This window comes from Equus przewalskii, chromosome 15 (assembly GCF_037783145.1).
Source record: "Equus przewalskii isolate Varuska chromosome 15, EquPr2, whole genome shotgun sequence".
NCBI lineage: Eukaryota > Metazoa > Chordata > Mammalia > Perissodactyla > Equidae > Equus > Equus przewalskii.
This window is the reverse complement of record NC_091845.1, coordinates 9,276,901-9,293,494: the sequence shown is the minus strand read 5'-3', so window position 1 is coordinate 9,293,494 and position 16,594 is coordinate 9,276,901. Positions and strand designations below refer to the sequence as shown.

The 16,594-nt window shown below is 38.8% G+C and overlaps 1 protein-coding gene across 12 annotated transcripts in view; it reads right to left on the bottom strand.

The window, feature by feature from the left end:
* The window catches only part of RAD18 (RAD18 E3 ubiquitin protein ligase), a 161,129-nt gene that overhangs the window by 30,205 nt on the left and 114,330 nt on the right, over nt 1-16,594 (bottom strand). For 8 of the 12 annotated variants that reach the window (XM_070576664.1, XM_008532476.2, XM_070576671.1 and 5 more), the window contains one exon: nt 1,326-1,388. The exons of 3 other annotated variants lie outside the window; for them this stretch is intronic. In XM_070576664.1, coding sequence (XP_070432765.1) covers nt 1,326-1,388 — 63 coding nt within the window. Of the gene's footprint in view, nt 1-1,325; nt 1,389-10,819; nt 14,278-16,594 lie in introns of those variants that run through there. One more of the 12 variants, XM_070576665.1, reaches the window with a different exon arrangement.

Below are 16,594 nucleotides of genomic sequence, written 5' to 3'. Positions count from 1 at the left end.
GAAGAGTAAGTGAGAGATAAGGAAATGGAAACTGCAAGTAGAGACCACGGACAGTCACGTGTCACTTAATGACAGGGATGCGTTCTGAGAAACGTGATGTTAGGCAATTTTGTCATTGTGTGAACATCGTAGAGTGTACTCACACAAACCTAGATGCTATAGCCTCCTGCACACTTAGGCTATATGGGACTAATCTTACAGGACCACCGTCACATATGCGGTCTGTTGTTGACTGAAATGTTTGTTACACAGTGCACGACTGTATGAAGAAAGGAAAGAGCGATACTATAGTAGCTGCACGATGAGAATGAGTAAGGTGCTTTTGTTGGTTGGTTGGCTGATTGAAGATGGAGAAGATTTGAGCATGCTAAAAACCCAATGAGAAAGAGAGAGTTGAGAGAAGGAAGTTGCCTCATGACAGAAAAGGGAGAAGGAAGAAAGTAAAGTTCCTGACAAGGGGTAGAAATGAGGCAGGAGGAATTAGCCTCAGATGGGAGGAGGAACATCCCTTTATTATAAAAGGAGGGAATTATAAAAGGAGGGATAAAATATGTATACATTCAGGCAGACTTATACATTTGGTACGGGAAAGATGAGGATTCCCACATAATGGCTTCCATTTTCTCTATAAAGGAAGAGAAGAGGTCTTTAGCTGAAGGTGGAGCCATGGAAAAGAGCTGAGAAGGTTTCAAGCAATCTTTGCGAAGAATGGGACGAAAAAATGATCACAGAAACAGTAGAATTGCTAGGCAGTTTTGAGGGTCCATTTGAGGTATGTGATCATGAAATTATAGTGGAATAAATCAGCCCTGTGGTACTACAGATCACTCCTGTAGGTGGAAAGTAATGAAAATATAATATCCTTTGGCATTGTTCCTTTCCTCCTCGCCTACAGTGGAACCTGGAATAGGCCCCTCCAGCATTCTCATTTCCCAGAATAATTCATCAGTGTTACAGGAAAAGGAGTAAAACTGCATTTTTCTACACTAAACACATTTTATGACTTGGAACATCTAGGGAAGGATTAAAAGCTTTCTAAAGATTCTGAGCCAGTGCTCAAGGCCAAACTATTAATTGCCCATTGGAATAATCTTTCTTTAGAAAAACAACTTCTGACAAGTAAACAGAGTTATTACACTGGGATTCCATTTCTAAGCAGAAATATACAGAAACAAGTAGTAAACTGGAAATCTCTACTTTGATGAATGTGAATTATTATTCTTAAATCAGAAAGCACAAATATTCTTTTGTTTGAAAATCAACTGTATAGAATCATAATTTGTCAGGTCAAAGTACATGCTTGTTTCTTGATTATGAGAACTCACTTATGCGATGCTTCCCAGGCTTCCTCTTCTTCTAGAAGATCTCTTATGATGTCTGAACTGGAACTAAAAGGATATGTACATCAATATTGCCAGATAACAAAAAGACTATATGGTTCCATGCATATAAAATTCTAGAAAACAGAAACTAATCTATGGTGACAGAAAGCGAACCAGCAGACCAGGTGCTGCCCGCAGGGGGCAGGGGCGCACAAGGGGGGCTTACAAAGCCGCACAGGAAGCTTTGGGAGTGACGCGAAGGTCCATCTTGACTATGGGGAAGATCTCACAGCTGTATACGTATGCCAAAACTCATCAAACTGTGTGCTTTAAACATGTACAGTTTAGTATACATCAATTTCAAGAAAGCTGTAAAAAGAAGTTTAATAAATTAGCCATAATAATGAAACAAATCACTAAAACTTAAACAAATCCCTCAACATAAAACCTGGATTCAAACAGAATACAGGTCACGAGCCTTTTCAACTTCCCATGGCAACCAAAGATCAAGTCATGTTTTAAAAACTTTCCTCTAATAATGAAATTCACAAGAGATATTTTAAGTTCCTAAGTGGCTTTTAGTTCCTTTGTAACCAAAGTAAAGTATAATTTAATTAATTTGAACTGTATCAATAATGAAATCAGTTATAATGCAACCTGGCTTAAAGTGCTGTGTGGTCTTTGGCCTATATGTGCAGGGGGTGCAAGGTAAATAAGGTTACGGACGGCACGTATTATTTCCCTAAAAGAAAACACTGTTTTAAGGCTTTTAGCATTATGTTCTTACCCAAATAAATTCCTACCAAATAACTTTTTTTAAAATATCAAAAAAGCATTTCTTTAGACACCCAAGACACAGAATGTCATGGGCACTGTAGAAGACAAGGCAGAAATAGCAGTCACTACCCCAGGGTGGAGAGGCTAAAACAAAGGAATAACTCTCTCTTAGGTGAGAAACAACAGGTTTAGCAATGTTAGTGCCAATCATATTTCTAATGATACTCTAATAGAAAACAAAAGTTTAAAAATTATCAAGATTTAAAGTGCCAATGAGGGGCCAGCCTGGTGGCGCAGTGGTTAAGTTCACACATTCTGCTTCTCGGCAGCCCGGGGTTCGCTGTTCGGATCCCGGGTGTGGACATGGCACCGCTTGGCATGCCATGCTGTGGTAGGCATCCCACATATAAAGTAGAGGAAGTTGGGCACGAATGTTAGCTCGGGGCCAGTCTTCCTCAGCAAAAAGAGGAGGATTGGCAGCAGTTAGCTCAGGGTTAATCTTCCTCAAAAAAAAAAAAAGTGCCAATGAATTATTATCAACCAATTACAACAAATCACTTTGAAGCAACATGTGCCTATGATGCCTGAACAAAAAAAGGCAACAACAGTCAATAAACACTGTTCTGCACAATTGTCTTACTGAAGGGATTTCCCGCCACACTCCCAAGACGCTCAAGGAGCTGCATGCAGGATCCTCTCTGGCACGGTTCACGTGTACACTGGCCTGCGGGTGGGACCGCACCTGCAGTGCAAGCAGAGTGACTCTCCACTACAGCTAGTGCAGTGGTTCTTAGGAACTCCAGGATAAGAATCCTCATACAGTAGTAGCAATACTTTTCGTATTTGTGGCTTGAGAAAATACATAACAATAACAAAGCATTTTAAATGTACTAATATCTTTAGTTTATATCGTATTCATTATAGCAGCACATGCATACATTTAAAAACAGTGGTGCATGCATTTGTGAGACGCTCTTTATTATGCCTACCGATAATTCTGGATGTGCATGTACTTTTGCAGACACTGCGATCATTCCTTCAGGCCCCTGGGTTGGGAAGCACTGATCTCACCTGTCAGAGTACCTAAGCATCTACCATTCTTTATTTTATTCATAACATTGAGAGTGGCCCCCTGCTCAAATGCAAGGGCCCCTGAAAATAAAAACATCAATTTATCATCAGTCATTTTCACCTTACTGTAAACCAGCTTACAACAAGCTTTTCCCATTACACAGCTAACTAAATGTGGTTTTTACAAGGAGGGAAGAAGGAAAAGCAGAAAGCCCTTAAGGAGATCCAAGACAGATTTCACCAACTTTATCATTTTCCTAAGAGACAGACACACACAGCACTCGCTAGGGATCCTTAGACCCACTGCCACCCCTATGACCACACAACCACAGAAGTGGTTCTAAACCTTTCCGTTCACAGGATCCCAACTTCGTTATTCCTTACTTTGACAATAACTACACCAACTTTGTAAAGAAAACTGAAGCTGTTTTAATGTAACTTTTTCATTCCCTTATCCCTACTCCAGGTTATGTCAATACCATCACCCTTTCTTCTTACCAGGATAGAGGTAGGGCAGTGTTTCTTAACCTCTTTTCATTATTGCCTTCCGCCTCAAGAAGCTGTTTTAGGCTTTTTTTTTTCCTTATTGCCCCTCCATGAAATTTGAATACCACAAATGTATGTCTGTTTATCTATTTTATATATATCTGTGCTTCATACACAAAGAGAGCAAGATTTTTTGGCCATCCTCATCCCCAAGAACCAATTTCCACCCCCTATGGGGCAAAAGTGCTCCTACTGAGAACCTGTGAGCTGGCAGAATGGGGGTTAGGAGGTGTCATGTGGTTCTGGGTCCCGGTAGGTGTCACATAGCTAGAAAAACAGTAAAGTCAGCTTCTTGCTGACACCCTCCGATACACACATACAAATTTCTTTTTTTTTAAACAGGAAGGTTACAAAGCATCCCTACTATTTCAGGTAAGTAAGCAGGATGGCCAGGCCTGTCAACTAATCTAGTAGTCTGTGATCAATTTACCTAGGGGCTTTCAAGTCACCAGTACAAACCACTGATTTGTTAAAGGAAAATATTTGCAGTACATTAGTGACACAAACCTAAGAGGTTTTTGCTATGCTACCTCTGTGAAAACAGATGGCAGAGGAGGCTTACAAAAAACATAGCTCAAAAGTTGTCTGCACCCTCCTCCTCTGCAACTTCAGTACCACTGACCAGCAAGACGGCACAGCTCCCCGATTTCCTCAATTCTCATCCCCTTTCCTTCTGCTCCAGCTCAGTCACTAACCTGAATGATAACCAAATCACTAAAGTGAATGATACAAAGTTTGCGAGGTTTGCAGTTTTCCTAAAATGAAGCTTCAGGATTATCTGCTATATTTGCTGCTCCAATTCTAGTGACCACTGAGAAGCTGAGAGCTGATACTAAGACAATTAAAATAGCAGACAGAACCGTTCATTCCTTTCTAAAGTAATGTACTTACTATATTCTACTCAAAAGCCCACTCCTGAAATTAAACACACAGTTTCACAAATAGAATCTTACAAAGAGACTATTGGGCATAACAATCAGTGCTACTAAAATTATCACTCTCAGATCTCTTCCTTGTGATGGAAGCAATTGTTACTTTTGAAGTCTTAGTCATTTGAATATGCCTTGGAGATAAAAAATTCCTTTAATATACTTTCAAGACATCTAAAGAATCTTCCAAAGAAGAAAATAAATTACTCACACTGGTATACCCAGGGTCAGAGCACGCACAAACCTACGCATTTTGAGCTTTTAAGTCTTGGACAAGGAACTTGTACAGAGCAAACTTTAGCTTCTCTACTATTTGGGTTTGGAACATTCTGGTAGACCACGCTTTTAAGAAGCTGGATGAACAGGAGATCTGGTACATGAAAGTTACAGCTCCCTATGGAAGGGTGTTCAAATTGTGCTCTCGGAAGTCACCTTCAGTCTAGGCTAGAGTGGATATTATTATCTGGATTAAATACATGTGTGAAAGATTCATAGGCAAAAAATATGAATCTTGAATTCTATGGAATTCCTAACCTCTGTTCAGGAAGACTTTAGTAAGTCTACTGAGAACACCCACACTTAATTTTTCATACATTTAGACCTTATTTTCAGCTCAAACTTTCAGAAGCATAAGCTAAACTGGTTATGTTGGTTAGTCTTTGGCCTAGCTGGTCTTCCTGTAATATTTCACTCTTGTCATTCTCTGACCAAAAGCAGTAGCACAACATCTTATCAGGCAAAGGAAAACATCATCTTTGCATATTTCTTTTGTAGCATCTTATTTCATACTAGTCAAGATTTTACCACCAAAACTGAAAAGTAACATGCCAAATACCTCTGGCAAAGGCATGACTGGTGATACTACCCAGAGGAAAAATTACAGATTTTAGTGTCAGACCAAGTTAAGGTTTCAGGCCTGTTCTCACTTAATGTGTAACCTTGGGCAAATTACTTAATCTTTCCACGTCTCAGTAGCCTCAGCTGTAAAATAACACATGTAATTCACAAGGATGTTTTTAAGATTAATCAACAGAACACACAGAATGTTTAGCATGGAGCTTGGCCACAGTAAGTGTTCAATAAATGTCGGTTCCATTTCCATAAAACAGCCCTGGGTCTCAAGTACCTGAATAATTGGCTCAGTACTATGCAGCAATTTGCCCTAGGGAACCTGATCACAATGTGCTCTGTTTTAATCTTTGATTTCCACCGTTTCTATGACACCAGGTGTGAATTCATCAGAACTTATTTATCCAGTATGACAGGTACACAGGGTACTGAGGGATGGGAAAAATGCAAACATCTGCTAGAAAAATCCTGTGGATTAAAGATTACTTACAAGCGGAATTTTTCTATTATCTAGTAGTTATTCCCGTCCCCCAAAATCTCTTCTCATAATTATGGCATTAATTTGAACGTACTTGACTATATCCAACTTTAAAAAAAAAAACAAAAAAAACTCCTTACGGACAGATAACTGGAGGATTGATGGAGAGCACACAGTGCCCACCAGACAATGGTACTTAAATGAACGCTGCCAGCTGCCATGAATCCTTCCTCAAACCCCTTTCTTACTAGTCTGTTCTGCAGGGTAAGCAAAAGTTTATATGCCAAATATTTTGGCAATAGGCTAACAATAACATATTAGAATAGTAAACAACCTAGCTTCAAAAAAAAATCAATAATGACAATGACAGAAATTACCATTTTGTGAACAACTACTTCTACAAATCATTGTGATAATTAGTTTACTTACATTAGTTTTACTTCATATAAGCACCCTAGGTTTTATCCCCGTACGAGAGATGTATAAAGGCTCAGAGAAATTAAAGTAAGCAAAAAAACCAGGGAAGTGAATGGAAAGCTCGTCTTCTTTCTTCTATACCTTGCTGCTTCAACTAGTGGTAGCAGAAAAATAAAATGCTATTAAGCCACAAGAGTTAAGAATAGCACCTCCTCCTATGTATTCATCAATAGGGTTTTTACCAGACAACCGTCAACAAGGTTCATGGATAAAGCAAGGCTAAGAGTTTCACTGCATGCCACTAAGATCTAGAAAAACACAAAATGAAGAAAGCTTCAGATAGGAGAAAAACAATACCAAAAGAACTTACTCACAAGTAATCCATGCCAAATCCTTAAAAAGAGATGAAACCAAAAAATAACTAAGTTTATGTTCTATTCACAAAGCATTCACTATGTATAATCATCTCGTTTGCTTTTTAGAATCACCCAGGGAGGTTAGCAGGGCAAAAAACCTATCATTCCATTATATCAAAGAGGGAACTGAAGCTCAGGGAAATTAATGCAACAATCTACCATGTGCCAGGCACCCTTCGAGAGGCGCAAAGCCATGGCTGAGCTGGACTCCCACAATGGAACAAAGACCACCACTGGCTAGGTATGGGGATCTCATGGACACATAAATTTCAAAGACTTGATGTCGTAGTGTCTTAGGTAAAGATACATTCCCCCAGAACAATGTCCCATTCATCCAAAGGACAGAAGATCTCATGTACCGTCCAGTTTCAGCTCTTTTGAAAATGCAAAAGATGTGGAAGAACTATTCCATGTTCCCACATTGTCTTTAGAAAGTTTCAACAAACAAAATTCATCACCTGCAACAAAATGAACCATTTAGCTTTCAGGGGTATTCTGAAGTCCATAAATATTCCCAGAAAAAAGGCTAAAATAAAATACAAAACAATAATGTATATTAGTAGGAAAAGACTTTGTGGCAACATGAAATTCATTAAATGTCACATTCTTAACAGTTAAAAGACCAAATGTAATACGTCAAACTTCCAAAAGCAATTATGAAGATTTTAAAAAATAACAAAGCTATCACTGCATTATAGTAAAATACTTACGACTTAGGTTACTGTTCAGTTACTTTCATAATGTTTTCTTCAGATACTATTTTCTCTTAATTTGACGAGAAACATAAACTTATTCAGCAATTTTTCTAATAATCCCAGTGCCCTCAAATTACAAAATCCCATTAATATCTTTTTCTTAACTTACTGCCTGCATCACCAACCTGTATTAACCAACTTATAATAACGATAGTGATGAAGATAACGATAATTTCCAAAACTTTATTTTGAAGTACCCACTCTTTTTTCTAAAAGTAGATTAATATATTTACATGGTTCAAAATCAAGATGACATAAAAAGATGTACACTGAGGAGTCTCATTTCCTCCTTTGTCCCCGGCAAATTTGTTCTCCCTTGTCTTCGACATGTAACCACTTATTAGTTTGTTGTTTATTCTTCTAGTGTTTCTTTATGCAAAACCAAATAAACGTAAGTATACATCATTTTCTCCTCTTTTAGAAAAGAAACAGAATGCTATAGCTGTTCTGAATTTTGGTCTTTTCACTTAGAAACATATCCTGAAAGTGTCTCCATCATCAGCACATAGAGATTTTCCTTTTTTAACAATCACATAGTATTTCATCGTGTGAATGTACTCTAGTTTAACCAACCAGCCCCAATGATGAGTACTTGAGTAGTTTCCAGTCTTTTATCACTATAAACAATGACTCGATGAATAACCCTGTGTATACAGGTCATTTTGTATGTGTGCAGGTACATCTGCAGGACAAATTCATCGGAATACTGAGTAAAAGGCAAAACAATAGCACTTTTGGTTGATCTCATTGGATTCCTCTCCTTAGGGACTGCATTAAGCAGCACTCCACCCAGTAATAAATGAGAGCACCCGTTTCTCCACAGCCTTACGGCAGAGTATATTAGCACATGTTAAGATTTTTGCCAACCTAACAAGTGAGAAATGGATTGAATTTGCATTTCTCCTTCAGCAGACTGTCTGTTCATGACTTTCGCCCATTTTTCTATTGGGTCTGTGGGTCCCTTCTTTCTCCCAGTCTCTAGGTACTCAAAAACAGTATCTATTCTTGAATGTTTTTAAAAGGTTCTATTAAACCTCTATAAATGACAAGAAAATGTATTAGCCTGTCTTCTTTCATTGTCAAAAGCATTTCTACGTTATATCTGAAAGTTAAACATTCTTCTTTTAAAGTAACATATTTGAAATTTTTCTCAGTTGATGAGAAAGAATTCCAAAGCAGGCATCTATTACATTTATCTTAATTCTAGCTGCAATTCCAAATCAATTTGTTTGATTATTTCTAGTACCCAACACTATCCTCTGTAATCAGTGCAGGAACCCTGGCTAACCCCAATTAACTACATACTCTGAGCTGTACACCAGCAACTAAACATGGTGAAATAAAAACCCATCTATTGATCTGACTTTATCTGCTGACTAATCACATTTAAAATTCTTGATCACAAATCTCAAATGGGCAATCCTCACTACCAGGCAACCCTCTAATACTGACCTGGCATGTTCTGTTTCCCACTCTCAAAAAGACTCATACTTTCTCAGATTGCCTACCCACCATCCTACCCTCACTCTCAGCTAATGAACCTGCCCTACCTACATTAAGAAAATAAAAGCCATCAGGGAGGAATTTGCTGATCTCCCATCTGCACATGTACCTACATCCTGTCTTCCTTGCTGTTACTATGGATGAATCAACTTTGCACCCAGCAAAGACCAACCCTCCCATTCGATCTCACCTCTTGCTGCCTCATCAAGACTTCACTCATTCAATTAGCTGTCCACCCAGATCAGTTTCCCCTTCTCTACTGCATCATCACTATATAATCACTCCCTTCATCCCCTGTGACCCTCCAGATACAGTTCTAATGTCTATCATCCTTCACAGCAAGTTACGGCGAGTTGTCAGTAGTTGCTATCTCTCCTTCCTTCCCCAGGATTTCCCCCTCAACTCACATTAGTCAGTCTTCCACCTGAAACCCACTCACTTGAGACCACACCTGCTAAGATCTTTATGTTGCCAAAAAGTCCACAGTCCCTTCTCTAGTCTTATCTCATTTGTCCTCTCAGTCTCTTCTCTTCAGTTAGCTTTCATGATGTCACAATGTCCTGGTCTTCCTCATCCCCCACTGGCTTATTCCTCCTCAATCTCCTTTGCTCAGTCTCTTCTTTCTACATGTTGGAGTAAAAGAGGGTTCGGTCCTGATTGTCTCTTTCTATACTCCTGTGCTACATGTCTCAGCCAACACCATGCCTTTAATGCGTCTCTCTCCTCCACCTCCACCTCGTTTGATATCTTTACTTGGTTATCTTACAGGCTCCAAAAGAAAAACCCCTTGATTACCAATATGACCCACCTCCCAGCCCCTGGCCAAACTTTCTACTGCCCTTCCCAAATTTTCCCATCTTACTTAGTAAACAGTACCACCATTCACCCCGTTGGCAAAGCCAAAAATTTAGGACTCATCCTTGATGCTGAGCTTTTCCTTGCTCACTATATGCAAACCATCAGAAAGTTCTGCCAATCCTACCTCCAAACTATATCCCCAATCCCACCCACTTCCATCTTCACTATTACTATTCTGACCCACTCTGCCATAAACCCCCAAGTGACTGCTACAAAGTAACCGGTCTCCCTGCTTCCACTCTCGCCTCGCCTCTAGGCCCCCGTCCACTCTTTGCAGCATCTGGAGATGTCCTTTTAAAACACGTAAACCAGACCATATCAGATCGGACCAATATTGATCAATATCGGTCCCAGATTGATCTGTAGATTCAATGTAATCAACCAAAATTACAGCAGACTTTTTTGTTAGCAACTGACGAGCTGACTTTAGAGTTTCTAAGGAGAGGCAAAGGACCCAGAATAGCCAAAGCTAAGCATGGCGGGCATCTCTGGCCTCCGGCATCTTCTTGTTACGACAAACAAATATTATCATTTTCTATGTGCCGAGGAAAAGAGTCAGGAAACTGTATTAAACAGAGAAGCATACCTTTTAGGTCACTAATTTTAAATTCTTACAAAAAGTGAAGAAAAGTAGTGTGTGTTCTTTTTTTAAGGAAGAGAAATAAAAGAACATTAGGTTAATTCCAAACATTGGAGTTCTCTTGGCTCTCTGGAAAAATTCAATTTCAAAATATAATTAAAAGTTTGTGCTTATGTTTAACTTACAAACTTAAGAAACAAAAGAAGACATCAACTCTGAGAGTGTAATGTAAGAGCAAATTTTTTTAATTAGCAAAATTTTCACCACTACAATTAGATAACTGAATCAAATTCAAACTAAATGGGCAGAGGGACAAAATTAGGATGCTTCATTTTGTTTTTATTCTTTAGACTGTCAGCAGTATAAATGACCGATACAAACAGAAACCAAATACAAAAAGGTAATGAAATCACAGCAACAGGTTACAATACTCAGCCCATAAGGAGAAATGAGTTAAAAGCCAAGCAGCACCTCAAAATGAAAATCTCCTCTATCACATAAGAAGCTTTCATTGATGACAAGTTTCTGTGATAACAGGGACCGAGCGGCTGGGTACGAGGCTCAGGATGAGACTTTGTGTCTTCTGCACAGCCAGGCCAACTTCCATATAATCTATCCTGAGAAGGACATTCAGCTGGGCAAATGTGGGACGCCTGGACAATACCAACCACCCACACTACAGAAACCAGACAGGAAGTCAAAGTTTAGGCCATAAAACTCCAGTCTTACGATCTGTTTCAGGAAGAGAAGAATTTTAAAACTACCATGTATTGCTGCATTTTAGGCAGTGGACACTGAACCTCCCTGTGACTCAGTTCCCACATAAAATGACGTGTTAGACTAAATGATCTAGTGCATGAGAAAGAATTATCCCTCCAGAACTATATTTACCCCAAATTTTAATGTTCTGATACATATTTTTAATCTTTTATTTGTACTATTCCCCATACTCCAACAACAGGTTATAAATGGCTAAAATAAAATGTGCTTACAAGGACAAGAGAAGCATACTGAAGCACACATTAACGACATCTTAAAGGCTTCCACAGTTGACTTCTGCAGAATTACCTAAAATAAATAACTAAATAACAAGCAAGCCTCTGCATTTGAGGCCTAGCATGCTTTAACGCTTGAATCTCTCTGAAATACAAGAACAATGTGCACTGCCTACGTGGTAAAATCAATAGAAGTAAGCAAAATCAGCGATTTAATAAGTACTCATGTTCCAGAACGTGACTATTTGTGTGGGAGTAAAGAGAACAGAGAAGATGTGCAAACTAACACTGCATGTCCTTCTAACAAGGCAAATATAATCTATCATCAAAACCCAGACAATTTAGGGAGTAATATAGGGTGTTATTAATAATGATGCCAATACAAGAAATGGAAACCAGCCTACCTCAGGGGAACCAGAACATACGGTCATTCATATCTATTTGAGATCAGTTTTGATATTTTGAACTGATGCTTGAACTCCATTAAAATGCTCCTAACAAAAGAAGCAATGGTGCCTAAGACAAAAATTCTGATGCAATTCATGTTGTAATGGGAAAAAACCTCGGCCAAGAATTCTTGGCTTCAACTCTATTGGTTGGATGACTTTAGACAGGCCACATCACCTCTCTGGGCCTCCATTTCCTTACCTGAGATATGAAGTTACTAGATTTAGTGACTTCTTGAGGAACCTTCTAACTTGAAAATGTTTGTATTCTATCCTAACATGCTCTTTCCCAGGTTCTGAAGACCTCCAAGGAGACTATAACATCTGCTCCTCTGATGCAGAAGCAAAGGTGGTATGAAAGGAGAAGGCAGGATAAAAGATCTGATTTTAACTTCAAGGTGACTGCAACAGATTATAAACTTGATCAACTGACTAAAAATACCAAATCCCAATAGCATGATATGTAAATTACATATCATTCCTATTCCATCTAATTTCATTCACCAGAACAAGGCCAAAACGATTCAGATTTTTCCTTTTTTTTTGAACTAGAGAGAGCTCTTAACTAGCTGCCCACATTTGCAGTCTGCGAGTGTTGATCCAAAATAGTTACTGATTAGATGTCTAACACTTAGAAGGAACTATAGTTCCTTCAAGGTCTCATACTTACTCTTCTCAAAGTATATCGAAAAATACACTCTTGGCTACCCCTTTTTATTACAAATGAAGAACTGAATTCTGAGCCAGTCAAGATATCTCGGTTTTATGAATCTAGCCAAATATATGCAGAAGCATATGGGACTAGAATGTCTATAAAGTTTACAAAAACATCTGAAAAACTAAAAAGGGAAAACATACTTTAAAAAATTCAACCTTATGTAAGTATTATCATCATGCCAACCCAAACTCTCAACACTACAGTCATTGTGCCAAAACCCTGGGTGATGATCAGACACTGCTACAAGCTATGACAAGGAAGGTATCATTTGACAAGTATGGAACCTGGAAGGAACTGCCAATTTCTGTAAGCATTTTAGATACACAAGGAATAATCTATTACAGATTTTAAAACTCTCTCCTGACACAGGAAACTGAAGGGTGCAAATTTATTTTACAGAGGACCTTTATATCATGGCAGTTCACGAATTTGGTAAAAACAAAAATATTTGCCACTTAGGACTGACTCAGAATGCTGAAAAATCAAGAATTTATTATAAAACAACAAAAGCTATTATAAAGAGGCTCATCAGATGACCCAATGAAAATGCATAATAAAAAACCCCAAAAGGTGCTAACATGAACTGCCTGAGAGTAAAAGAAAAAACAATAAAACTTATCATTTAACAGCGAGTATCCTTTAGCATTGAGTATTGGAGAAAAGACAAAACTATCTATATTTTCACATTGTTTTTGGAGGATTACTATCAAAATCACTTTTACACTAACAAAAACATGGTAACTGAAGAGGATGCAGCATATTGTACACTGTGCATGTTCTCCCTTGTGATGAAATGTAAAGGCTGGCCTACATCCTCCGAGGTGAAATCATTCTATCAAGTAAAAATATTAGCACAAGAACGCAAAACTGATTAAAAACATCACACAACAGAGACGAAAACAGAATTCTTCCCTTGTGCTACATTTATGGATTAAATTTTAACATACTACTAAATAATAAAGCATTTTATAGAATGTGTTAAAACAGTTTTATTAATTAATTTAGATAACTACATGTAACATGTTAAGTGAAAGAGAAAGAAGAACTGTTCAATAAACTTCTTACAACCCAGAAACACTGTCCAATTTACCACTGAAGAAAATAATGTTTTGATGACTTTGGTTTTCCAATATTCAATACATTCTTTGAATATTTTCACACCAATATTCCTCTTTATTTTGATGTTGTAATGTACTTTTAAAAAATAAACTTTTTATTTTAGAATAGTTTTATATTTACAGAAAAGTTGCAAAGATAGTACGGAAAGTTTCCACATGCCCCACACCCAGCTTCTTCTGTCCTTAACATCCTACAGTAGTCTGATACATTAGTTACAGCCAATGAGGCAATATTAATACATTATTATTAACTAACATCCACACTTCAATTTCTTCAGTCTTCACCTAATGTCTCTTTTCTGTTCCAGGATCCCATCCAGGATTCCACATTACATTTAGTCCTCACATCTGCTTAGCTTCCTCTTGGCTGTGACATTTTCTCAGACTTTCTTTGTTTTTGATGACCTTGACAGTTTTGAGGAGTGCTGGTCAGGTATTTTGTTGAAAGACCCTCAACTGGAGTTTGTCTGATGTTTTTCTCACAATTTGTCTGAGGTCACTGAGTTTTGGGGAGGAAGACCACAGAGGTAAAGTATCATTCCCATCACACCATATCAGAGTACATGCCATCAACATAACATTGCCGTTGATGTTGACCTTGATATCTGGCTGAGACAGTGACTGTCAGGTTTTTGTTTTCTCTTCTTTTCTCAACCCCTCTCCCCTTTCTGTCTCTCCGCCTATTTCTCTCTTTTTCTAGCACTTCCTTGATTCCTGCCCCAGCTCTGAAATCAGCCATTTCTCCAAGAAGCACTGGTTCCTTCTTTTGAAGAATGTCATTAGAAACCAAGATTGGTGCACTAGGTGCGCTGGTCCTAACTGGCGCTCTTGCTTCTTGGCTCGGGCAGCTGACAGAGCAAGGAAATACATGTATGTGTACTAGCTGACTTATATACACAGATCTGTAAATATTTCTACATGTATCTATGTGAGTCTACATTAAGCTAAACGTGAGTTCATATTAAGGTCTCCAATTCTAATCCAGTACCACATGGATAGTTTCAGCCTTTCTTGTCTGTAATCTCCCACTCCAACAGTGAGAAACCTGACTCCCATTTGCCATCCATTTTAAGACAAAGACATAGAACTAACATGACAGGAAAAACAAATTATGCTAAGCTACAGATAAGCAGGATTTGGGAAAAGTCTTCTGAAATGATAAGTCAAGGAGAAACCAGCTATAGATTAGAGAAGTATTTAAGGTCCACACATCAGTGCAAATCAAATAGTACGTATAAGTACACTTCAAAATACTACTTTCTAATTCTTAAGCATGAAGAAACAATCCTGAGTAAAAAACATTTAAATATAATTACCCTTAGAACTGCCCAATAGAAGGTTGGCTTTTTTTTTTTTTTTTAATGTCCAAGGAGGGTTCAAAGCCACACAATGTTGTCACCTATTAATAAGGTACTTCTAAAGACTTTCTAACAAGAGACCAGCAGGCTTATTCTGCCACACCCAACAAAGTAACTTCAGAAGTGGGAGAGGATGTCTGTATACACCACAAGGCCCGTTAATAGTACTCTTACTCTGTTAAGGAGAAACAGAGCAGCATAATAAGGAAAAATGCCCAACAATCAAAGAACTCTGGGTTCTTGAGATTTTCTGCCTAAGGCATATTAAGCATGTTACTAAACTTCACTTTGGTGATGGATTCTTTCGTACTTTGCTTTACTCCCATCAGTTTGAGGACTCATTTGTCTCAGAGCTTTGTAGATAATCTGTCCCATTCTCCCCCTGACATTTGCTTATCTATCACTTCTTCAACAGCCCCCAGCCATCCTCATCTCTGCTCTTCCTGGCAGCAACGGGCAAGTGTGCTTGGCAAGCAGGTGCACAGAGGTGCAAGAAGGTCTGGAATGCCCACAGACATTCCTGTGTTCTCTCGGGCTGGAGAAACAGGCAAAAGCCTGCAGCAGCCCAATTGCACTAATAAACCAGATGTAAAACCAAACCATTTTCCTAGCTTCAGTTGGAATCATTGCCTTGGGAGATCCCACTGGTGCCCTGCCCCATCCCTTTACACTTAGCCCCTCAGTGTACCAGGCTTGACTTCCAACTGTCAGCGCCTTTGCCTGAGGTGTCCTCTTGTTGCCAGAGCCTGCTCTGTCACCAGCATGGAAGTCTGGAAGCAGCAGGGAGCAGCTCCCAACCAAATGACTGATTCCTTTGCGCCTTCCCCCTTGGGTGGGATAACTCAGGTGAGTGTTTTAAACCAGCTCTCGGTTCCCAGGAGGATTAAACTCCAGCTGTTCACAGTGACATCTAGTTTGATAACATGCCCCTTTAAATGTTTCCTTTTCCTGTCTCACTTCCCCACTCCCTACAGTGCTTCCTTCACTTTCTAAATTTACTACTTGCACTCAAATCCTTGTCTCAGGGTCTGCCTCTCAGGAAACGCAACAATTTCAAGAACTGCATATTCCCACTCTTTCAAGAATGTGAAGAGCAAGCTGGCCTGGCCATAGCAGCATTATCAGGAGAACTTGGGCTCTGAGGTCAAGCTGACCTAGGTTCTCGGTTCAAATGCTGGTATTGCCATATACCATGTGTACAACCCCTAAGAAACTTATTTAACTCCTTTGACCTTTCACTTCCACATCTCTAAAATGGGTTTGCCTGTGACTAAATGACATAACACATGTAACATTCTTAGCACTCAGATAACATTTGTAGAAACCACACACCTCACTGCCTACATTAATAAGACTTCACCATCCACTGTTTCATCGATATAACTTTACTATTCCAGGAGACTCTTCTCCAGGAAGATAAAAGTTGTGAATAACTTCATTGTTGAGTCCAAAAACTTC